The sequence below is a fragment of the Malaclemys terrapin genome, chromosome 18 (assembly GCF_027887155.1).
Source record: "Malaclemys terrapin pileata isolate rMalTer1 chromosome 18, rMalTer1.hap1, whole genome shotgun sequence".
In the NCBI taxonomy this organism is placed as follows: Eukaryota; Metazoa; Chordata; order Testudines; family Emydidae; genus Malaclemys; species Malaclemys terrapin.
In genome coordinates, this window is record NC_071522.1 from 12,987,290 (window position 1) to 13,011,040 (window position 23,751).

The following is a 23,751-nucleotide window of genomic DNA, read 5'->3' on the forward strand; positions in this document are numbered from 1 at the left end:
TGCAGAGCTGCCTAGCAGAGAGCAGCATGGTTCTGTGCTGTGCTCTGTGCCTACTGCTGCTCTGCTGCCAGGCTCTGGCCCTGGGCGGAGGGATGCTCTACCCCAGGGAGTCCGCCTCCAGGGAGCTGAAGGAGCTGAATGGCCTTTGGAGCTTCAGGGCTGACTTCTCGGCGCAGCGGGACAAGGGGTTTGTGCAGCAGTGGTACCGGAAGCCCCTGAGACAGGTATGGCGGGGGGCACCTCTGGGGCAGTAGTGGCAAAGAGGGTATCTGCCACTGGCCTTGGCCACCGAAGAGAGACATCGGGCCAGCCTGTGAGCGGAGTCTCCACTGGGTCCCTGCTGTAGGTGAGTTAAATGCCTTTGTCTCCAGGGCTTGGAGCCCAAACCAGAACCCAGCCCTGGAGTTTGGATCCAGTAGCATGAGCCCATCTCTATAACGGGGCAGCCGGGTGAGAACGCCACATCCCGGCACCAGGATTTCAACCCCTTAAAGTCAGTCCTCCACAGAGATAAAACAGAGCTGTGAGAGTCGGATCAGGGGGCTGGTTCAGGCCCATCTCTAATGAAAAGCAGGAAACGAGCATCATAAATATCAGAATGAGACAAGGAAAAAGAGCCCGTTTCCTCCCAGTTCCTCTTCATTATATCAGTTTCCATCCTGACCCTCACTTGCTGTTTCCTGAAACACAGGCGTGAGTGTGAATACTGTATTAGAAAAAAAAAGGATCTTTCTCTAGTACAACTTAACGGTTCTTTTCCTGTTATCTGGGCACGTGATTTTAGCTTCCCCTTTTCGATTTAACTTGAGGCAAATCAATTGCCGTTTACTCCCTGCATTGCATGAATAATGTTTAGCATTTGAGTAGCGCTTTTCATCTTCAAGATGCTTTCCAAATCCTAATCAATAAACCTGAGCAGCCTTTTATTGTTTCTCCGTTTCATTCACCAGGGCCTGAAGCAGGAAGTTTGGAAAGTGTGTGACTGTTTGATTGAACTGTAGACAACGTGATTATAGCAATCCTAGTGCTTCAGAAATTAATACCATTCTCTACAGAGTAGTTATACATGCTCAGTGTTGGAAAAGACAAGAAATATTGAATAATTCTAACAAATAGCCAATACAAAACAAATAATGGAGTAAATGTTGACTCTTTTCCAAATGAAAAAATGTGTACAGTAAATATAGGATTTACTTCAGAAGAATTATGAAGACAAGAAGGCAAAGTGGTGTAATGTAATGATATGTTTTGGTTTATTTTTTTAAAGGGGAATAACCATTGGAGTGCGAGCTGCTGAAATTATGGGGCACTTAGAGAAATAAATAATATATCTCGGAGAGGCGAGAGAGAGAACCGCAGATCTGCATGGGAGTACCATATTTTGTAATATAATTTGAGAGCATGTAATAGTGAAATAATTATACCATCTCTAGAGTTTCCTTATGTCATTCCTGGAGGGAAAATAGCAAACCATTGGTTACACTTTCTAAAAGGTGCCTAATTCCCATGGAAATTAACCGGTTTAAGTGCTTTTGGAAATTTGGGCTGTTTGGGGCCAGATCTAAGCAGCCCTTTGCATCTTGAGGCACCCAAATACTTTTGAAAAGCTGGCCCTTAGTCTCTGGACTTCCCATCTGTCAAATAAGGATAATTCCCTCCCTTGCGAGGATAAATACGATGGGAATGGACGCTACAGGAGTGCCTAAGAGATTTATGCGATGGCAGGTGTGCAAAGGTCCCTTTTAGGGCTTGGGGCTCCATTTTGTAGAAAGAACACAAACTAATTGTACAGTTGGCCGCTCCCATGCCCTGCGCTGTGGCCGCTGTGTGTAAGGAGTTTGAGGGGACTGGGATTGATGGAGCAGAAATGGGCACTCGTCACTAAGTGTGCAGGTCAGTGTTTGAAATTCATGCACGTGATTGTTCGTCATCAGTGAACAGGGGGAGAGTTATAACTACATGGGAAACGTGAGCACAACAGCCAAATACATTGGCTGTAAAAGTTCCTTGTAGATCCCGCCCTGTGTGTTAATGAAAGGTTTACTATCCCTCAGCACTCCCTGCTGGCTAATTATCAGGGGGTAGCCGTGTTAGTCTGTATCTACAAAAACAACAAGGAGTCTGGTGGCACCTTAAAGACTAACAGATTTATTTGGGCATAAGCTTTCGTGAGTTAAAACCTCACTTCTTCGGATGCATAGAGTGAAAGTTACAGATGCAGGCATTATATACTGACACATGGAGAGCAGGGAGTTACTTCACAAGTGGAGAACCAGTGTTGACAGGGCCAATTCAATCAGGGTGGATGTAGTCCACTCCCAATAATAGATGAGGAGGTGTCAATTCCAGGAGAGGAAAAGCTGCTTCTGTAATGAGCCAGCCACTCCCAGTCCCTATTCAAGCCCAGATTAGTGGTGTTGAATTTGCAAATGAATTTTAGTTCTGCTGTTTCTCTTTGAAGTCTGTTTCTGAAGTTTTTTTGTTCAATGATAGTGACTTTTAAATCTGTAATAGAATGACCAGGGAGATTGAAGTGTTCACTTACTGGCTTGTGTATGTTACCATTCCTGATGTCTGATTTGTGTCCATTTATTCTTTTGCGGAGGGACTGTCCGGTTTGGCCAATGTACATGGCAGAGGGGCATTGCTGGCACATGATGGCATATATGACATTAGTGGATGTGCAGGTGAATGAGCCCCTGATGGTGTGGCTGATGTGGTTGGGTCCTCTGATGCTGTTGCCAGAGTAGATATGGGGACAGAGTAGGCAACGAGATTTGCTACAGGGATAGGTTCCTGGGTTGGTGTTTCTGTGGTGTGGTGTGTAGTTGCTGGTGAGTATTTGCTTCAGGTTGGGGGGTTGTCTGTAAGCGAGGACTGGCCTGCCTCCCAAGGTCTGTGAGAGTGAGGGATCATTTTCCAGGATAGGTTGTAGATCGTGGATAATGCGCTGGAGAGGTTTTAGCTGGGGGCTGTATGTGATGGCCAGTGGTGTTCTGTTATTGTCCTTGTTGGGCCTGTCCTGTAGTAGGTGATTTCTGGGTACCCGTCTTGCTCTGTCAATCTGTTTCCTCACTTCCCCAGGTGGGTATTGTAGTTTTACGAATGCTTGATAAAGATCTTGTAGGTGTTTGTCTCTGTCTGAGGGGTTGGAGCAAATTCGGTTGTATCTTAGGGCTTGGCTGTAGACAATGGATCGTGTGATGTGTCTTGGATGGAAGCTGGAGGCATGTAGGTACGTATAGCGGTCAGTAGGTTTCCGGTATAGGGTGGTGTTTATGTGACCATCACTTATTTGTACTGTAGTGTCCAGGAAGTGGATCTCTTGTGTGGACTGGTCCAGGCTGAGGTTGATGGTGGGGTGGAAATTGTTGAAGTCCAGGTGGAATTCTTCAAGGGCCTCCTTTCCGTGGGTCCATATGATGAAGATGTCATCAATGTAGCGCAAGTAGAGGAGGGGCACTAGGGGACGAGAGCTGAGGAAGCGTTGTTCTAAGTCAGCCATAAAAATGTTGGCATACTGTGGGGCCATGCGGTCATTCTATTACAGATTTAAAAGTCACTATCATTGAACAAAAAAACTTCAGAAACAGACTTCAAAGAGAAACAGCAGAACTAAAATTCATTTGCAAATTCAACACCACTAATCTGGGCTTGAATAGGGACTGGGAGTGGCTGACTCATTACAGAAGCAGCTTTTCCTCTCCTGGAATTGACACCTCCTCATCTATTATTGGGAGTGGACTACATCCACCCTGATTGAATTGGCCCTGTCAACACTGGTTCTCCACTTGTGAAGTAACTCCCTGCTCTCCATGTGTCAGTATATAATGCCTGCATCTGTAACTTTCACTCTATGCATCCGAAGAAGTGAGGTTTTAACTCACGAAAGCTTATGCCCAAATAAATCTGTTAGTCTTTAAGGTGCCACCAGACTCCTTGTTGTTTTTGCTGGCTAATTGGTGTAACTACATCAGCAGTAAATTCTGAACAGTTAGATAAATGCGACATGAACATAATCCCAAACTCAAAATCAATTTGCCTTTTGCGATGAGGCTGGGGCCTGAGGTCAGCCTGATGCGATATGATTTTAGGTGCAAATTATGCAGAATCTGGTAGGTTCAATCTAAAATCGGGGGGAGAAAGGAATTTCCCTTTGCATTTTGTAGGGGTCCATTCCAAGTAAAGGGAGAGAAACCCCTGGTGGATTTACAGCAGTTGACTGACATCAGAATCTGGCCCACAATGGATGTGCCACTGCACCTTTTCGCCCTGCGACCCACAAGCCTAGTTTTAAACCACTATCAAACTTCACACTTATTTTTTAGTCCCAAGTGAACCATTTCACCCTCTGTCTCCTTTGATCCTCTCAGAGTGGGCCTGTGATCGACATGCCGGTACCCGCCAGCTTCAACGAGCTCACTCAGGATCCCAACCTGCGGCAATATACTGGCTGGGTTTGGTATGAGAAAGAGGTGCTGCTTCCCAGGAGCTGGCTTCTGAATGCCCTCAACACCCGCGTGGTGCTTCGGGTTGGCAGTGCCCATTACTACTCCATAGTGGTAAGTATGGTGGCCCGGTGAACAATTCGCCATGCAGTCTGCCCTGCTCAGAGGCTCTTGAAATACCCGCAGTAAAAGCTGCCCTTGGGGACCCCCACATCCTGTATTATAGAAGAATGTGGCAGCTCTGTGTGTTCTGACAACACACTGCGGGCATGTCTACATCGGGTGCTGGAACAATTTTTATAGTGGGGGTGCTGAGAGCTATTGAACTAAACAGTAAACCCTGTTTATAATGGAAACCACTACAAGCCAGGGGGCAGGGCAGCACCCCAAGCTCCAGCACCTATGGTCTACACCAGGAGTGGGCAAACTATTTGGCCTGAGGGCCACATCTGGGTATGGAAATTGTATTGCGGGCCATGAATGCTCATGAAATTGGGGTTTGAGTGCAGGAGGAGGTGAGGGCTCCGGCTGGGGCTGCAGAGGGTTGGGATGCAGGGGGGTGGCTCAGGCGTGCAGGCTCCGGGCGGCGCTTACCTTAAGCAGCTCCCGGAAGCAGTGGCATATCCCCACTACAGCTCCTACGCGGAGGCATGGCCAGGCGGCTCTGCTATATCCTGCCCCATTCGCAGACACCCATTGGCCGTGGTTCATGGCTAATGGGAGCTGTGGAGGCAGCGCTTGGGGTGGGGGCAGCATGTGGCGCAGAGCCCCCTGGCTGCCCTTATGCATAGGAGCCGGAGTGGGGACATGCCACTGCTTCCGGGAGCCGTGCTGTGCGGGCCCCGACCCTGCTCCCCGGCTGGAGCAGGGCAAGCCCCAGACCCCACTCCCCAGTGGGAGCTCAAGGGCAGGATTAAAATGGCTGGCGGGTTGGCTGCGGCCCGCGGGTATAGTTTGCCCACCCCTGTTCTACACTAAAAACACTGCAACGCCGATGTGGCTGCACCATCGTAGCACTTAAGTGAAGACGCTCCTACGGCAAGGGGAGAGAACTCTCCCATTGGCGTAATCCACCTCCCTGAGATCCAGTAGCGGTGTTGGTGGGAGAACCTCTCCCAGCTACAGCTCTGTCTATATGGGGGGGTTAAGTTTGGCATAACTACGTCGCTCAGGGAAAAATCCACACCCCTGAGCAACAGACGGAGTTATACCGACATAGGTCCGTAGTGTAGACCTGGCCTATTATTTAGTCAGCACTCTGCAGTTTTTCCCTTCGCAAGTCCAGCTGCAGCTTCCATGTTGTCTGCAAATAAGAAGTGGAGCCAAGCCACAGATTTGGAGTCCAAAGTGCAGAGGGCTCAGAACAAGGACCTGGTGGTGCTTTTCCAGCTCTAGCTTCATTGGTCCTCTGACCTAGTAGCTGAAGTGTTGCCCTATTGCAGGGCTGAAGGACACCAGATTTTTATGCACCTGAAGCACCCATGAAGGTGATATTGGCTTTGTGTGACTCCACTGGGAGTTAGGTGCCTAGAAGAGCTGCAGGGGTGGGCCCTTGGAAGGAGAGCTCTGACCCCAGCATTAGTGTTCAGGGAGGTCATGTTCTTCCCCCCCTAGCCCAGGCTTCCCTGTGATATCTAATGCTGCCACTCCGCCCATGCGGTTTCTTCTTTTGCAGTGGGTCAATGGAGTGCAGGTTACGGAGCATGAAGGGGGCCACCTCCCCTTTGAAGCAGACATAAGCAGGATTGTTCAGGGCAGCCCTGGAGCTCTGTGTCGCATCACCATTGCGCTCAACAATACGCTGACACCTCAGACCCTGCCTCCCGGCTCCATTCAGTTCATGACAGACGAGTCTAAGTGAGTTCACTGAATTGTACCAGGGCTGTGGTGGAAATTACACACCAGAGTTACTCTCGTTAATCATCACAGCATAGGAACTCATTCAGCACCTTCAAGTAATTTGTGAACTATTAGGCCATGTTAATCCCTGTAGTATTAATAGCAAATATGTTGGAACATAAGAACGGCCATACTGGGTCAGACCAGTGGTCCCTCTAGCCCAGTATCTTGTCTTTCAACAGTGGCAGATGCCTCAGAGGAAATGAGCAGAACAGAATAATTTATTGAGTGATCCATCCCCCAGTTGGCCAGTCCCAACTTCTTGCAGTCAGAGGTTTAGGGACACCCAGAGCAGGGGTTGCATCCCTGACCATCTTGGCTAATAGCCATTGATTGCCCTATCCTCCATGAACTTACCTAATTCTTTTTCAAATCCAGTATGCTTTTGGCCTTCACAGCTTCCCTTGGCAAGGAGTTCCACAGATTGATTGTGCGTTGTGTGGAAAAAAAAATATTTCCTTTTGTTTGTTTTAAACTTGCTGCCTATTAATTTCATTGGGTGACCCTTGGTTCTTGTGTTATGTGAAGGGGCAAATAACACTTCCTTATTCAGTTTCCCCAAACCATTCAAGATTTTATAGACCTAGATCATACCCCCCCTCTTAGTCATCTCTTTTCTAAAATGATAGTCCTGGTCTTTTTAAATCTCACTTCCTATGGAAGCTGTTCCACACCCCTACACATTTTTGTTGCCCTTCTCTGTACTTTTTCCTATTATAATAGATCTTTTTTGAGATGAAGTGACAAAAACTGCCTGCAGTCCTCAAGGTGTGGGTGTACTGTGGATTTATATAGAGGCAATATGATATTTTCTATCTTCTTATGTATCCCTTTCCTAATGGTTCCTTTAGCTTTTTTTGACTGCCGCTGCCCATTGAGCAGAGGTTTTCAAAGATTTATCCACAGTGACTCCTTTCTTGAGTGATAACTGCTAATTTAAACCACATCATTTTATATGTATAGTTGGGATTATGTTTTCCAATGTGCATTACTTTGCATTTATCCACATTGAATTTCATCTGCCATTTTGTTGCTCAGTCACCCAGTTTCGTGAGATCCCTGTGTAACTCTTTGCAGTCAGTTTTGGATTTAACTATCTTGAATAATTTTGTATATGGAGTAATTCCTGTCTTTTAACCAGTTACTGATCTATGAGGGGATCTTCCCTCTTATCCCAGGACTGCCTACCTTGCCTAAGAGCCTTTGGTGAGGGACTTTGTCAAAGGCTTTCTGAAAGTCCAAGTACACTCTATTCACTGGATCCCCCTTGTCCACGTGTTTGTTGAAAGGGACGATGTGGTCTATTGCAGGAGTATTTGAATAGTACGTCGCTAACATCTGTACTTTGCTTTTTAATTCTTGTGAAATGGAATGTAACCCTTTCCCCTCCCTCACAGGTACCCTAGGGGTTATTTTGTTCAGAACACAAAGTTTGATTTCTTTAACTACGCTGGAATTCACCGGCCGGTCGTGTTATATACAACCCCCTCTATCTACATAGACGACATCACTGTGACTACAGCCTGGGCGGGGAATATTGGTAGGTATCTAGGCAATTATGACAACTATCTTCCTATCCAACAGGGGAGATGAAAGGAGGCAACGGGAAAGCTTCCTGGTGGGGAATTTTTGGATAGGTTGAACTGATCATGCAGTAGGTTTAGTGTGGGCAGCCACGTGCCCTCATTTGATCACAGAAGTTGTAAAAATCTCCTTCAGGGGTTTAAAAAAAGAAAAAAGGCACTTGACTGACGATAGAGTCCAGAGGTTCTCAACCAGGGGTATGCAGAGGTCTTCCAGCGGGTACGCCACCTCATCTAGATATTTGCCTAGTTCAGTGTTTCTCAGCCTGGGGATCATAATTCCAATGGGGGTTGTGGGACAGGTTTTGGGGGGTTGCAAGTGCAGAGCTGACATTAGGGGGTGGCAACCAGGCAATTGCCCGGGGCTCCATACAACAGGGGCCCCCACAAAGCTAAAGTACATTCTTCAGCCCTGGGTGACTGGGCTTGGGCCCTGGGCAGTGAGGTTCAGGCTTCGGGTACACTGAAATGTAAGTGCAATATTTATATTCCAATCGATTTATTTTATAATTCTATGGTAGAAATGAGGAAGTCAGCCATTTTCCAGTAATAGCGCGCTGTGACACTTTTGCATTTATAGTGTCTGATTTTTGTAAGCATGTAGTTTTTAAGTGAGGTGAAACTTGGGGGTACGCAAGACAAATTAGGCTCCTGAAAGGGGTACAGAAGTCTGGAAAGGTTGAAAACCACTGATCTAATCTAGTGAAAGGATCCATGTGTAGCGTCTTGAGGTGGAATTTTGTGTAAGGGCCAATCCTGCTTTGACTGCCATAAGGACTAGTGTCAATGGAGAGGATTTCATGAGCTCCACAGGAATGTTCTGGATCTCAACACACGCATACTGTGCCCCATAAAAATCCTTCTGTGTACGCATCTAACATGGCCCCCATTTCTCTCAGACCTGAGCACTGACAGTCTTTAATGCATTTATCCTCACAACAGCCTGTGAGGCAGGGCCGGTCTGTTATGCCTGTTTCACAGGTGGGGACCTGAGGCCTAAACAAGGTCTCACAGGTAATCTGGGGCAGAGCAGGGAGTTGAACGCCAGTCTCCAGAATCTAAGACCAGTGCCCTAAACGCTAGATCGACCAGCCTCTTCCTCCTTTCAGTGGGGCTCTGAGCTGTGCGCACCCTGTACTAATGCGTAGCCTTACGAGCCCCAAGCTAGCTCCCACCGGGGTCAGTGGCCAAACTCTCGGTGGTTTTAAATGGTTCAGGTTCAAGGTACGAAAGTGCCTGACAAAGGCCTAGTTGCTCTTCCCCTTCTGGACACTTATCAGATAGGTGCATTGGGTTCCTCCCACGCCGTTAAACTTCCTGAGTCCCAGCAGTGCTTGGACGCCGCCTCTGGTTTTCTAGGCACACTGTCAGGTGCAGATCCTGTGTCTTCCACCCCCGTCTGAGAACTGAGACCCCACAGTCCAACTGCCTAAGTCCTGAGAGTAGGTAGGCTGCCCTATGCCTTTCCTAGCACCAGCGCTGGTTTACCATTTACCATTTCAGGACCCCAGGAGAGTTGAACCACATAACACAGGCTTTGCAAAAGGGAATTCTAAACCACTCGCTCTTACTTGGGACAGCACAGACGATATAAAGATTCAGACAAAATATTAAACACACACATTTCCCTACCTCAGGGTCCTCACCACTCGGGAGCATTCTTTGGGCTTAGGTCAGAGTGCTCTGGGGGTCCTTCCTTTCTTATAGCTTCTCCTCCAAATCATGGAACTTCTGTCTGCTCACTGCTGTGAGTACCCTCTTTTATACAAGCATACTCTCTTCTAGCCCCCCGATGGTCAATAAGAGCCTTTCTTTTATAACCTTCCGTTCCTTTGCCATGTGACCCTCTGATCAGCCTTGTCAGGTGATCAGTGTCCCCCACCAGGTAAGCCATTGCTTAGTTACCAGCCCACCTGTGCAGACTGGTGCTTCTGTAGCCAATTCTTTGTTCAGGGGGCTTCCCTGGGAATAGAGGACCATGAAGTTTTAAAAACTCTCCACTGTTAACCCTGTGTCACCACTCCTGGGAATTTCAGTTCAACATGGAGGTAAAAAGACAACTGAGAAGACAACCAGCCCCACATTCAAAATGCAATCCCCAATATCAAAGAAAACTCATGAGTCCAATTAAAGTGGCTCATATCCCTTAGACAGGTAACCTCCAAAGGCAGATAAGAGTCTAGGGAAATGAAGGGATTTTTGCTTGCCTGGTCCATTTCATTTTGCATGTACGGACGCCTCTCTGTTTAGCACTGTCAATTGTAATACATTTAATTAGCCCCCCCCCTCCCCCCCGCGCGCAGATTTAAATTGAGGGCAGCTGCTCACAAACCTGCTTTTCCCTGTAGCGTGCCTGGTGCAGGTGCAGATACTAGGCCAAGGTGGGTGCTGTGAAGGGTAATTATTTCCCCCACCCCATTTCTGACAGCAGCAGGTCCTTGCGACAGGAGAGGCAAATCTGGCTTAGATTTTCTACCCCCTGCTCATATTAAGCAGTAGCCAATTACTTTCCATGTTTCCTTTTCTGAAACTCTGACCCTATGGCCCTCTTCTTTTTACACTCTGCACTGTGTCCCCTGCATTTCCTGCTGTGGAAATGTCAGGCTTCTCCTCTGTTACACCCTAGCCCTGCGCTTTCCTGCATCTCTGTGCACGTCAAACCCTCTGACATGCATCCCTGGCTTCACCTACCCGTCGCCTGCTCCTGCCTGCCTTCCGTCTCTCGCTCCACTGGCTGTGCTTGGAACAACCTCTCCAGGCAGCCCCCATGCTATCTGACAGCTCCCGGTTCCATCAAGTCCCCAGATGGTGAATCCTGTTCCCCCTCCCACTCCAGGCTGGGTGTGTTCTGTGACTGTGCCTTTAAATTGTGAGCTCATTTGGCGGGGACGTGGTAGGTAGTTCAGTGCAAACGTACAGAGCTGGACTGAGAACAATAGAGTCAGGAAGCCAACTCTGACGAGCGTATATGTGTGTGTATTTAGCACTGTGTTAACAACCAGCCCTGGAGACTGAAGTCCTCTCTCCACAGGAGGTCAGCAGGGGCAGAGGCATTGCCAGCTCCACCAGGCTGTGTGCCTGCGCTTTGGTCTAGAATTCTTCAGGGTGAGACTCCACGTAGTCTGTTCATGGCTTGGCCTCTCTGCTGAGCTTGCCAGCAATGGGGCCAGTAGCAGCAATTTTGGTTAATGTGGACACCAGTCCCATGAGAACTGGCCTGAGACCCACCAAACTCATTTCACACAGGCATGGTGCCTGCGAACTGGCTAAATTCCAGTCCTGGGCTTGGTCACTGGGAAGACGAGCACTATGGTACCAAGCCATAGTTGGGTGTCAGCTCATACACGGTGCCTTCTTTCATCCACCAATCCCTTGGACTGGATTTAGCAAAACCTTTATATCTCGGTACCAAGTTCATGAGTCAAACTGTCCCCACAAACCATTTACAATATAGAAGTTGGGTGAGGAACTGATTCTTCAACTCGACTAATGCAGGGTATTGCTCTAAAGGAAGCACCGCTTCTAAGTCAAGGCGTTCAGACAGGGAAGAAACAATCTGTGTCACTCCAATTAATATGTATCAATCACTTGAAGCCCAGTGATGTAATTATTGGGAGAGCACCCAGCCCTGCTAACCTTGGTGATGTAGGACCCACATCACAATGGGGTCACCGGGAAACATGGCTGATGGGAGAAGGGTCTCCAACCTGCTCCATGCTCTCTTTTGGGCTAGGTATGGTGCGATACCAGGTTTTGGTGAGGGGCAACACCCGCTACTCCTTGTCGCTGAATTTACGGGAGAAAGAGGGGAAAGTGGTGGCTACGGGAGAGGGACCGATCGGGGAGCTGAAAGTAGTGGAGCCAAAGCTGTGGTGGCCTTATCTGATGCACGAAAACCCCGGATACCTTTATTACTTAGAGGTAACATGCACATATTTGTCTCATTTTGCGTGTCTCTCATTTCATTCCCCTCCTAGGATTACAGAAATCCATGGGCATCATGAAGCCTGCCTGCCTTAATCCTCCTACCCTAAGAATCCTGCCTACATGCTTTCACTTCATGCCATAATCAAATCATTTTTGGCTTACTGAGCTGAAAGCCAAGCCACTGGGAAAGAGAGGGCTGGCTGTGTAGGGAGGGAACACGAGGCCATTGGCTTCAGAATCTTACCACAGTGCTTGTAATCCTCGCTGCTGTCTTGTCCCAGGGCCCAGTCCATCCCTTACTGAAGTCAAGGGGAGTCTTTCCATGGACTTTAGCAAGATCTGGATCAGAACACGACAAGGAAAGAGAGGGAGATGGCCCAGGGAGTGAGAGAGGAGATAAATGATCCATCTGGAGCAAACTGCTAACCTGCTGCACACATTTAACAACTGCAGTGAGCTCTTTCCCCCTTAGTACAATACAGGCATTCGGCTTTGTTTTCAGCTTGCAGTCTTGGAGGATTAGATGTCCTACATGGCTGTCTTCATCTCCTCTGCCTGAGTGGGGATTTAACTGTGATGTAGGGTTTAGAGAGTAGATCCACTAACCCACAGTCAGTTTGCAAAGCCCCAGGTGCATGTTGCCTGTGAGCCGGCTAAATTCCAGTCTTGGGCTCGGTCACTGGGAAGACGAGCACTATGGTACCAAGCCAGCAAAGATGGAGGGTTCTGGCTCTTGGGGTTGGATGTCAGGTCAGAGCTCTTGGGAGAAGCAAGTCCCAAGCCAGCCTGCCTGCCTCCCTTCCTCCTTCTCTACTCTCTACCTTCCCCAGCCTGGGCTCCTGCTGTGACCCACTTTCCATGGTTGATCCTTCCCTCAGGCCAGGAGGGGAGGTGGGTGCCATCGGGGGGGAAGACTGGGAATGTGGAAGAACCAGCCAGCATAGGACCGCTCAGAGGTGGGGTTGGCACAGCTGTAAAATGGATGGGGAGCGCGCGGCTGGGTTGGGCTGCCTTCGCGGGGTCAGGGAGAGGGAAGCATTGGCTGGGAGGGAGACAGAACTGAGCGTATTCTCCTCAGTGCGGTCAGGGTTGAACGCGGAGGCTGGTTTGTGTTGGGGATCCAGGTGAAGCTGTCGGCGCAGGTGGGCGGTGAGCTGTCGGAAGATGTGTACACGCTCCCCGTCGGGATCCGCACCGTGCATGTCACCAGCAGTCAGTTCCTCATCAATGGAAAACCCTTCTACTTCCATGGAGTCAACAAACACGAAGATGCTGATGTAAGAGCACAGAGCGGGGTGAGGCATGGGAGGCCGCTCTCTGCGACTCCATCAGAATCTGCTCCAGAAACATCACTTCTGGCCCCACCCCCAGAAGGGGTCCGTTGCCTAGCATCCCCTCCCCCTGATGCACATAAGCCGTTGGCAGTAACATTGTGAGGTTTATACAGAGACATCCATGGGGCACCAGGCCATTTTGACCCATAGCGGCCCCAACTGAGATCCGAGCCCTGTTGTGCTAGACACTGTGCATATGCCTATTGAGAGATGTTCTTCATCCTAGAGAGCTTACAATCCCAAACTGATAAGCCCAACAAAGGGCGGGAAGTAGTATTATCCCCATTTTACAGGTGGGCAACTGAGGCACACACTTTAGTTTGAGGCTACACAGCTGCGAAACCCACTGCCTCTGCACAACACCTCAGCTGGTACCGTGGAAACAGCAAACCCCGTTTCCAGTGGCTAATGATTTTTCCAGCCTTGGTGAGCCTTCCGCCCCTCTCCCCTCCAACGCTCTTCTGCATAAACTTTCAGCTCTGTGGGAGTCTTTTAAAACTCGCAAAGACAGACAGATATTATAGCGTTTGAAGCAGAAAGGCTCCCACTCAGGACAGAAGCTAGGCAAGCCTGAGCGTGTCCCTCTGCCTTGTGAAAGTGAGTGGAGAGCAGATGGTGCCCAGCCGGTTCAGGCTGAGAGAGGGAGATGTAGTAACATGTTTAGCCTGAAGCCAGGGCTCCCCGGGTGTAACACACAGCAGTGCTGTCAAGCTTAGGGAAGCGACTGTGAAGCGCTTTGAGATCCTTCGCTGGATGGTGCAAGGGCAGTGCAAAGTATTATCGAGTTCTTATTCATCCTGGATTGTCCTGCCTGCTTCCCCCCCAGATCCGTGGCAAAGGACTGGACTGGTCCCTGATCGTGAAGGACTTCAACTTGCTGCAGTGGCTCGGGGCCAATTCCTTCCGCACTAGCCACTACCCCTATGCAGAGGAGATCATGGACCTGTGCGATGCATATGGCATTGTGGTTATTGACGAGTGTCCGGGCGTGGGGATGAAAGATCCGTAAGAGATTGTTTGAAAGCTCACTGCACCCTTTGTATTTCTCCCTGCTCAAAAACGATTCTCTACAGAGCCCCGGCTGTGGTGGGTACTCAGCACAGCCCCTGCCTGGGGAAATGGCTTTTCAGGTGTGCCGAGCATCTGCAGCTCCTGTTGACCTCAGCTTAATGTGCAGGGACTCGACACCACTTAAAAATCAGCCTGTGACAAGTTCAGGCCTGTCTACACGCGCTGGTGTGACGGAGCAGGCTAGAGCTGTGCCGTTTCTCAACATCGTTAACATACTGTTCAGTCTTGCAACGTAGATGGACCCAACCTGCATTCCTAAACTATGCTGCAGCCGTGGGTTGGAGCAGGGCAGTAGCACACTTGTATCCCAGCTATACCGCAAGGGTGAGCGGCGCCTTATCCCCATCGGGGAGGGAGGCAGAGGGAATCGAGCTGTAACTGGAGCTACCAACATGGTGGCTTTGAGTAGAAAGAGAACCTAGTTCATCTGAGCCTCGTTGGCCTTGTTTTGTTTTTCCAAACCCCAAATCCGCGGTAGCTTGGTCCTGGAGCCCATTTAAACCAGACCACCAATGTTTGGGTGGGTGAGGGGAGGCTTGGCTCAAAGGCTCTTGTCTGGGGTCCTCTTTACTTCAGACACACAAGCTGCGCTGGGTGAGGGTGAAATCTTGCCAGTGCTGTAGAAGTCTCTGAAAGGCTGCCTAGAAGTACGTATTTTAAGCTGGAAGTTGAAAGAGGAAGAGGCGGTGGTTTGGCTCCTGAGAAGAGGAAGCAGGTTCCAAATTCAAGGGGTGCGTGAAGTAAAACATATTTTGCTAGAATATCTAAGGGGCTAGCTGCTGTTCTGCAAATAGTTATCCCCATACAGAGATACAGGGCCATCTGGTGTGGTCAGATTTACACCGGGGATTAATTTTGGTCCCTGTGCTCCAAGACCCATTCGTTACATTGTTAGTATCAATAATGGATTTCAGGTGAGTTTTATTTAGCATTTTAAAGTGACCTGCTCTTGCTTCCTTTTGTCTTTGAGGGAGAATTTTGGGAACAAATCACTGGCACACCATCTCGTGGTGATGGAAGAGCTGATCCGCAGGGATAAGAACCGGCCATCGGTTGTGATGTGGTCTGTAGCCAATGAGCCAGCCTCAGAGCTATCGCCGGCAGCTTACTACTTTAAGTAAGTGTGTGTTCTTGTGCGGGGATGTTGAGACTCAGTTTGATGGATGTGCCGCCTCATTTTTCAGGTCAGAAAAAGGAGTTGCATGGGGAAGTCTGGCAGGTGTTCAGGGATCCCTTAATCTATTTTAGAGTTTCTTTGTATACACGTTCTATGTACTTACTACATATTTCCCCAACGCACCTACTGTTTTGCATATTGGGTTTAATGCCCCGCAGCAGCACCCTAACCAGTTATTTCTCTGAGCTGAACTCTGAAGAGCCAGCAGGAGATCTCTTGGAATGAGATATTCCTTCAAGACTAAGCCCAGGTCTACACTAGCAGGGGGGTCAACCTAAGATACGCAACTTCAGCTACGTGAATAGCATAGCTGAAGTCGGCATATCTTAGGTTGACTTACCTGGCCATGAGGACGGCGGCGAGTCGACCACTGCCGCTCCCCCGTCGACTCCACTACCACCTCTCGCGAGCTGGAGTTCTGGAGTCGACGGGGAGCACGATTGGGGATCGATTTTATCACGTCTACACTAGACACGATAAATCGACCCCCGATAGATCGATCGCTATCTGCCGATCCGGCGGGTAGTGAAAACCTGCCCTACGGTTCAGGTAAGGCCGAATTGGTGGAGGGTTTGGTCATTCCTAACTACAGAAAAACCAGGATCCAAATTCTCTGCTGGCTTAACTCTATGGACTTCAGTGGAGTTAAGCCAGCATAGAGCTTGGGCCTGCATACTGAAGAAGCTGTGATGATTAGAGCAGTACCACTCATTTGTTCTTACTGGGGCAGGCCACAGCACCTTATCTTGAAGGCTGCAAAGACACTGCCCCCTACCCCTTTCTCTCTCACGCTCTTTTAAAGTTATGGGGACGGACACCTCTCCAGTGATTTGTGCAATGGGTGTGTTTCACCCGGACAAAACAGGCTCCTGGCCCTGTGAGCTCTTAACACTTATTATTCTTAGCTAGAATTACACACACTTTACGGGGCATAAACACCATCCAAGACCTGCACTATTTCACTTTCAAAACTCCTGCCTGTGAAACTAAACACCGGCTCCAAAGGTTGGGCACGTGGGGGAGTTTGCTGATTTTTGTGGGGCTGTTTCTCCTTTTTGGTGATGGACACTTGTGTTTTACTGTTTGTAAACAGGACAGTGATAGCTCACACTAAAGCCATTGATCCTACCCGACCCGTAACCTTTGTGTCAAATGCTAATTACGCTCGTGATCGCGGTGTAAGTTTCATTTCTTTTCTCCTTTGTTTGCTTAATAAAACTGGGTAGATTTTAGGAATGTTAAATAACCCTCTTCTTCCCTCCTGCCCCCATTCTATTGAAGATTTTTGGAGGAGAGAACGTTTGAGTTGCATGGAGAAGCAAAGTTCACAGCGCCTGATCCTGCCGTCATTACTCAGGCAAAACTGAGTCCAGTAGAATGACTAGAACGGTCCCTTCTCTATAATGGTGTGCAGGATCAGACCCATTGTGTAACTGTATAACCCTATTGTGGATGTTCTGTTGTTTCACTCCTTATTGTACCTATTAGCCCCTGAGCCTCTCACTTGCAATAGGCAGTTTCTTAAAGCAGAGAATAAAACCTCTTCAAATGGGAACAGGCCCCAAGCATAGTAATGAATGTTTGTCTCCACTCATTGTAAATGTCTCTTGCTCTTCTTGGGCAGATGCCTATTAGCTTTCCATAGTCTAACCACCCCCCATGCCTGGCTTGAGCCTCTAGTCTGAGGGTATGTCTACCCGGGAAAAAAAGACCCATAACAGGTCAACTGGGCTTGCACTGTGGAGCTAAACATAGCAGTCTAGCCAGTCGAGTTTGGAGCTCTGAAACCCAGCACATGAGGAGGGTCTCAAAGACGGGGCTCCAGCCCAAGCCCAAATGTCTGCACTACTTTTAGCTCCGTAGCGCGAGACTGAGTCAGCGGACATGGACCCTGAGACTCGCTGCCACAGGGGGCTTTTGGTGTGGAGGTATACCTGAAATTCTGAAACGGGGCTCAGACACTGGCCCATGAAAGCCTTTGCTGGCTTAGTCCTGCTATAGAGGCCCTACATGCAGAATTGAGGGCCTTGCTTTAAGTGCTAGTGTGTGAAAACTGGTCTCCCTCTAGAATTTCCTTGGAAATCAAAGACAACGTAAAAGGCTTTGTGATGTTTTCAGCGTACCATGTCTTGGAAACAAGTCTATTTTTAGACGATGAGTTTGTCTGGCTACATATGATGCGTGTATATAAACGACTTTCACGAGTACCTGTGAGAAATCCCATTTCATTTTCCTTTCAAAGTAAGCTAGCCTTGCCTCTCTAAACTGGGCTGTCCTAGAGCTAGCATGTGTAGCCTTTTGGAAAGCTATGACTTTTCTTCCATTGGCGCAGGATCAAAACCACTGGGGTTTGTTTCCATTTTACACATAGCAAAGAGGGCACTGCTGTCGATTACCCCAATGTCCCATCTATTGCTAGTTGCATGCACCCCATCATGCTCCAGTGGAACATGCTTTCTCCAACAGCTCAGGGAGACACAGAAGAGATTTGAAGAACTTATACACTGTAAATTCTGATTTCAGAACTTTATTACAAAACATGTTAAGAGAACATTGGATAAGTTACATATAACATCACTTTATCTTCAATGGGTTAGTGCCCTTTGTCATACTGTCCAGGTGGTAGAAATGGCATATAACTCGCAGAATGCTTCGTCCTAAATTACACCACTGATGCATGAACTTAGTCACTACTCAAAGTAATTGACCACTAAGTTGATCACTGTGTTATTTAATAAGTTAAAGAGGATGTTTAAATGCATAAACAGATCCAAGACTCATCTTGGAATTTCCAAAAAGACCAACAAACCTAGGGATGAAACAGTTAATCTTGTTTAATTGGCTACTTTGCCTACCTAAATCTGTAAGAAAATGCCAAAATTAACATAGGTTGATGGGGAAAACTGCTTGACTTGGTGAGTTTCCTCCTGTTTTTTCTGGGAATAGGGCGGGTGGGTGGTCTCATTTTTGTGTTAAAATCCTGTGGGCCAAATTGATCCTAAGTGTAGCAACTGAGGTCAGTGGAACTACAGCAGAGAGGGATGTAGCCATGGGAACATATGTAGTAGGTTACTTTGGGGTTTGTTACAAATATTACTCTACATTATTTCTCTAGGCTCCATATGTGGATGTAATTTGCGTAAATAGCTACTTCTCCTGGTACCATGACGCCGGCCATCTGGAGGTTATTCAGCTGCAACTCAATACACAGTTTGAGAACTGGTATAAAGCCTACCAAAAGCCAATTATCCAGAGCGAATATGGAGCAGATACTATTGCTGGGCTTCACAATGTGAGTTTCGTAGCTGTGCCACTTTGGGAGAAACAGTGCTGGTCAAGGAGGGAGGTTCCGTCACAACCAACCAACCCATGACATTTACTGACCCCTTAATTCTGAGACATGCTAGACACCATGTGAAATCTACTCCTCAGCTGCCATGCACATTATAATGGACTCTACTGTTGAAACACGGGGCGCCATTGAGTGAGTTTTGCTCTTGATTTCATTGGGGCTAAGATAGCACCAAAGGAGATGAGTACTTTAAGTAAAAGCACTGGCGTATGCTGTAAGCCACTAATACATTTCCACAATCTCCGAGTCACTGGCCTCCTATAATAATTTTTTTGCCCCTTTGAAAACCTGTCAAACTTTTAACATTCTGATTGGGGGAGTTGGTCCTTCTTTGTTCCTTATTTAAAACACTGCTAAAGAAACTGGTTTACAAAGTGTAAATCATTAACTGGCTCTTATGCGATGTTGCAGTTTTCCTTTTAAGCTGAATCATTGACAGTTAGGCTACAGTTAACTCACTGATTTACACTTTTGCGGTCAAACCTCCAGAAGCTGCATCTTGGAATATTCTCTGTGCTTTGGCAGTTGTGGAGAATATTCAACAGACAGGAAGATACAATGCTGGGGAGAAAAGTCAGTTCATTATGGGGCGATGAGATTGTGTAGCTTCAGAGAAACCATTTAGATGTAGCACTTTAAAAGCCGTTGCCAGGAAGTACATTCAGAAGTTGATCAATCAAAAAAAAAATGTTGCTAGTTTCTTCCCTATGAATCAAAAAGGAGTTGCCAACATAGGTAGAAGAATTCAACACTATCTAAACTTCCCCTGGCGGTTTCAATTAGATACCCTTCTTTGGTACTTCTAACCTCTGCTAAATAGCCACCACATTCCATAGATATGGCTATAATTCAGTGGTGGAGGAAGCGAATGAATAATTGTACAACTCTTTTCATATGAAAAGTCAATTGAAAGCCTTTGCTGACACCTGCTATGTCCTATGTTTGAGTCTTCTCTCCCTTCTTTGGTTACAGGACCCACCTCTTATGTTCAGCGAGGAATACCAAAAGGCTGTGCTAAAGGAATACCATTCAGTATTTGACAAAAAGAGAAAGGAGTATGTGATTGGGGAGCTTATCTGGAACTTTGCTGATTTTATGACAGATCAAGGTAGGCTGAGATTCCATTCTATATTTAAGCTGCAATGTAAAGATAAATATTTTCTCCCCTGACATCATGGCTTTCATGTTACAGAACTGAGGGTACAAGATTTAAGTATAAGCATGTGTTCTAGAAAAACTAGTTAGTATATGTGGCACTGAAGATTGTTAAATGCAGCATCACCTTTATTTAAAAGTTCCCTTGTCACTTTCCGCCACATAAACTCCTTTTTGTGTGTGTGTGGGGGGGGGGGGGGGGGGAGAGAGAGAATGAAGCATGTGCTATAGCATTAGGCTGTTGGCTCAACCATCTGTCCCAAAACCTTCATTTTCTCTGCCAACTCGGGACAAAGTGCTCTCCCCAGGGAATGGTGAAGAAGACATGAGCACCATTAGCAGACCAATGGCAGCCTAGTCCTATCTTGTTATAAAAATAGTACCATTGTTCAGTGTACACTGAACAAACTGCTCAAGTCTTTTAGGCATCTGGGGAGGGTCAGAGCTACACTACAAAAGAGAACTCTCCCTCCCCCAAGTCATACACAAACACTGCGGCTAAAGCTGTACTCTAGCCAGACTGTAGGTGTAAGAGATCACTGACTTTTACAGTTTGCTGTGTTCTTAAAATGCAAACAGTCAAGCATTTCTGCTTACTGTAATAATCAAGAAGTCTGTCCTTTTGGCCGCTGTAGTGTTCAAAACTCCCTTATGGGGCATGCAGAAGACTTCATGCTTTTCACGAAGCACTTCAGAAACAGCCTTTGGAGCCAACTCCCACAGCTTGGTCCCTTTATTTCATCGGTGTCAGCACTGTTCGATGTTAGTTGATTTAGGACTGAGAGCACAACCTCGTCACAAAGTTGGATGTTGAGCTCTACTCTTCCATTACAGCTACTCATGGAAATGTAGTTAGAAGTTAGGCCAATTGGCTCTGATGCTTTAAACTAGGGCAAAGTTCATTAAAATGATGACTTAGTAAGACATGGAATTATTCTATTTTTGCTGTTTCTCTAGAAATGGGTTGTGTTCCAAACATGCTGGCTCATGTCTAACTCTTGCAGTAAGGCAGGGGAAAAAAAAGTCAAGTATCTGGCTAGGACCTAATTGCAAAGCAGCATTTCCTATGCTGAATGGTCTCTCCTGTGTCTAGGTTGTGTTATGAAGTGCCTCACACACTAAGGGAAGAGCTGTAGGAGCACCTTCATCACCAGTTTGTGGAGATGGTGCACTATGAGAGAATGCAAGTGAAGGTTGTAGAGGGACCCACCACGCACTACTCTTTCCCACCTCTCCTCTTCCCCGTCCTCCAAAATGCTCAGCCTCAACTATCCTTTTTTACTTTCTAAATTCTGCTTAGGTGTTTCACAAGTAATTCCTATCACTACTGCCGCACCTACACTGGCAAACCGCATTAATCATTCTGCAGGCAGCTCCTCCAGTTGTAGCCACAGAGGCTATGTACAGCAGGGCTAGATGCCATGATGGTAAAAATGGTTGATCGTGTATGCTACTGTCTCCATCACAGGTGAATGATGAGTCTTGTATGTTCCCAGGGCCAAGCTTAAGCCACAGTACAGAGAATCTGGTGGAGTTACAATTGTGACTGAGGGCTTGTCTACATTACCGCTGGATCGATGGGCAGTGATCGATCCAGCGGGGGTGTGGAGGGTGGTTGATTTATCATGTCTAGTCTAGACACGCTAAATGGACCGCCGAGCACTCTCCCATCCATTTCGGTACTCCACCAGGACGAGAGGAGTAGGCGGAGTCGATGGGAGAGCGTCAGCCATCCACTTACCACAATGAAGACAGCACAGTAAGTAGATCTAAGTACATCATCAACTTCAGCTACGTTATTCACAGAGCTGAAGTTGCATAACTTAGATCAGTTCTCCTCCAGTGTAGACCAGGCCTGAGAGATGGTGAGCAGTGTATTTAGTGGAATACTGTAGGAATCTGTTCCACTGGTGCTAGCTTCAGTGACTTAAGTAAAGAGCATGTGAGATACAAGACTCTAAAGAGACCAGACAGACATGGGCATAACAAAATTAGGAGCAGTATGGGAAAAGATACCGATTCAAAAGGAATAGTGGGGAAAAAAAATTAGACAAAGTTTGCAATGACAAATCAATGCAGCTTGGGGCTCCATACACATCATGCAGCATGGAGGCCACTTGGAGAAGATTTGTTGTTTGGACTGGTTTGATTAAAAACTGAACAAATGACTAGTAAATTGGACAAAAGGGCATGAAGAGCAGTAAAGGAAAGGAATGCAGGGTGAATAAAGAAGAAAATCTAATTGAGTATCAAAGTAAAGTTTTCAGTGAGATTTAACTGTGGAAATAGAGCAGAAATAGAACCCCAAGCTATTTAAGATGAGACTGGTCATAGACTATTAAGCACTAGCTTAATTAAAATTGATTTAATTAAAGCGATACAGCCCATTCACAGACACACTTAAAGCCATTTGACAGCTGTGAACCTATGTAAATGTGTAGTAGTTTAAGCTAAATCAGTTTTAATGAAGCCAGTGTAACAATAATCATCTTCCATATGTAGGAAGGTGGTGACTTAAGTTTCTTCTGTATAACTTGGTCGTGAAAAGTTGCTACTAACATTCTTTCCCTTTGGCTGAGGAGTTAATCCTGTCACGTTGATTACCGCAGGGAAAGAAGAGGTGTCTTACTCTGTACACAGATGCTTTATTTTGTGATTCTTCTGTAAAAAACCTGCTTTATTTTATGACTTTTTATATCTACAGCAACCACTCGTGTTTTAGGAAACAAGAAGGGGATCTTTACCCGTCAACGACAACCAAAGGCAGCTGCATTTGTTCTAAGAGACAGATACTGGAAGCTTGCCAATGAATCAAATTGTCTCCGTCCAACACTCACATTACAATTTATGAGTGGGTATTAAGCTCAGATGTTTTCATTAAATAATATTTTGCTTAATGTTTACATTTTACTGAAAGCTAATATTACAGAATTAGTGCAATGTAAGTGTTTGAAATAGCACTAAAATAAAAATATTTCCATACCATGGGTTCTATTTAATACACAACACCAGGGAAATTGAAATATATCCATAGAAAATTAGTAATCAATAGGCTGCATGGTTGCAGGTGGTAAAGTGGATACCTAACATTCTTAATAACTAAAGTATTTGAGAGAGGTAGATTGGGAGACATGCATTAGCGCTCCCGATTTCTAACACTGTAGTGCAGGGGTCGGCAACGTTTGGCACGCGGCTCGCCAGGGTAAGCACCCTAGCGGGCCGGTTTATTTACCTGCCGACGCAGCAGGTTCGGCTGGCCGCGGTTCGCCGTCCCGGGCCAATGGGGGCAGCGAGAAGCCGTGGCCAGCACATCCCTTGCCCATGCCGGTTCCCGCCGCCCCCATTGGCCCAGGACAGCGAACCGCGGCGAGTGGGGGCCACAATCGGCCGAACCTGCCGCATCAGCAGGTAAATAAACTGGCCCGGCCCGCTAGGGTGCTTACCCTGGCGAGCCGTGTGCCAAACATTGCCGACCCCTGCTGTAGTGTTTTCATACCCTATCCCTGAAAATGGGGTTCCACTTAGCTATGTTCTGAAGGAATCACTGTTTCCCCTCTATCCTCTGGTGTCTCAATATGTACTGTAATTGATTAGGACTGCTCTACTCTAAGTGTACACAGCTAATTCTAGTTAGTATGAAATCTATACAACATTAGGTCATTTCAGTGTACCACAGTAGCTTCTACCCTACCACTCCAGTCAGTCATAAATAGATATACCTATGTATAGCAGCTCCAGTTCTTTTAAGTATGAACTTCTCTACTAGGACTACAAGGATGAGATCCAGCCCTGACTTTCAGCTTGG

The 23,751-nt window shown here is 47.1% G+C and overlaps 1 protein-coding gene across 1 annotated transcript; it reads left to right on the top strand.

Moving 5' to 3' along the window:
* GUSB (glucuronidase beta) lies at positions 1-22,929 on the top strand. Its single transcript, XM_054008175.1, has 12 exons — positions 1-224; positions 4,374-4,562; positions 6,124-6,305; positions 7,745-7,887; positions 11,664-11,851; positions 12,982-13,134; positions 14,018-14,196; positions 15,233-15,379; positions 16,533-16,617; positions 18,555-18,731; positions 19,764-19,899; positions 22,651-22,929. The coding sequence occupies exons 1-12, from the start codon at positions 27-29 to the stop codon at positions 22,806-22,808; spliced, it is 1,935 nt and encodes a 644-aa protein (XP_053864150.1). The 5' UTR covers positions 1-26; the 3' UTR covers positions 22,809-22,929.
* Positions 22,930-23,751: the final 822 nt, after the last annotated feature.

Excerpts from the sequence above, each read along its gene's own strand:
- GUSB (XM_054008175.1), top strand. The coding sequence starts at position 27 with ATGGTTCTGTGCTGTGCTCTGTGCCTACTGCTGCTCTGCTGCCAGGCT. Across the intron at positions 15,380-16,532 it reads CCGGCAGCTTACTACTTTAA|GACAGTGATAGCTCACACTA; the intron begins GTAAGTGTGTGT and ends GTTTGTAAACAG. Across the intron at positions 19,900-22,650 it reads TGATTTTATGACAGATCAAG|CAACCACTCGTGTTTTAGGA; the intron begins GTAGGCTGAGAT and ends TTATATCTACAG.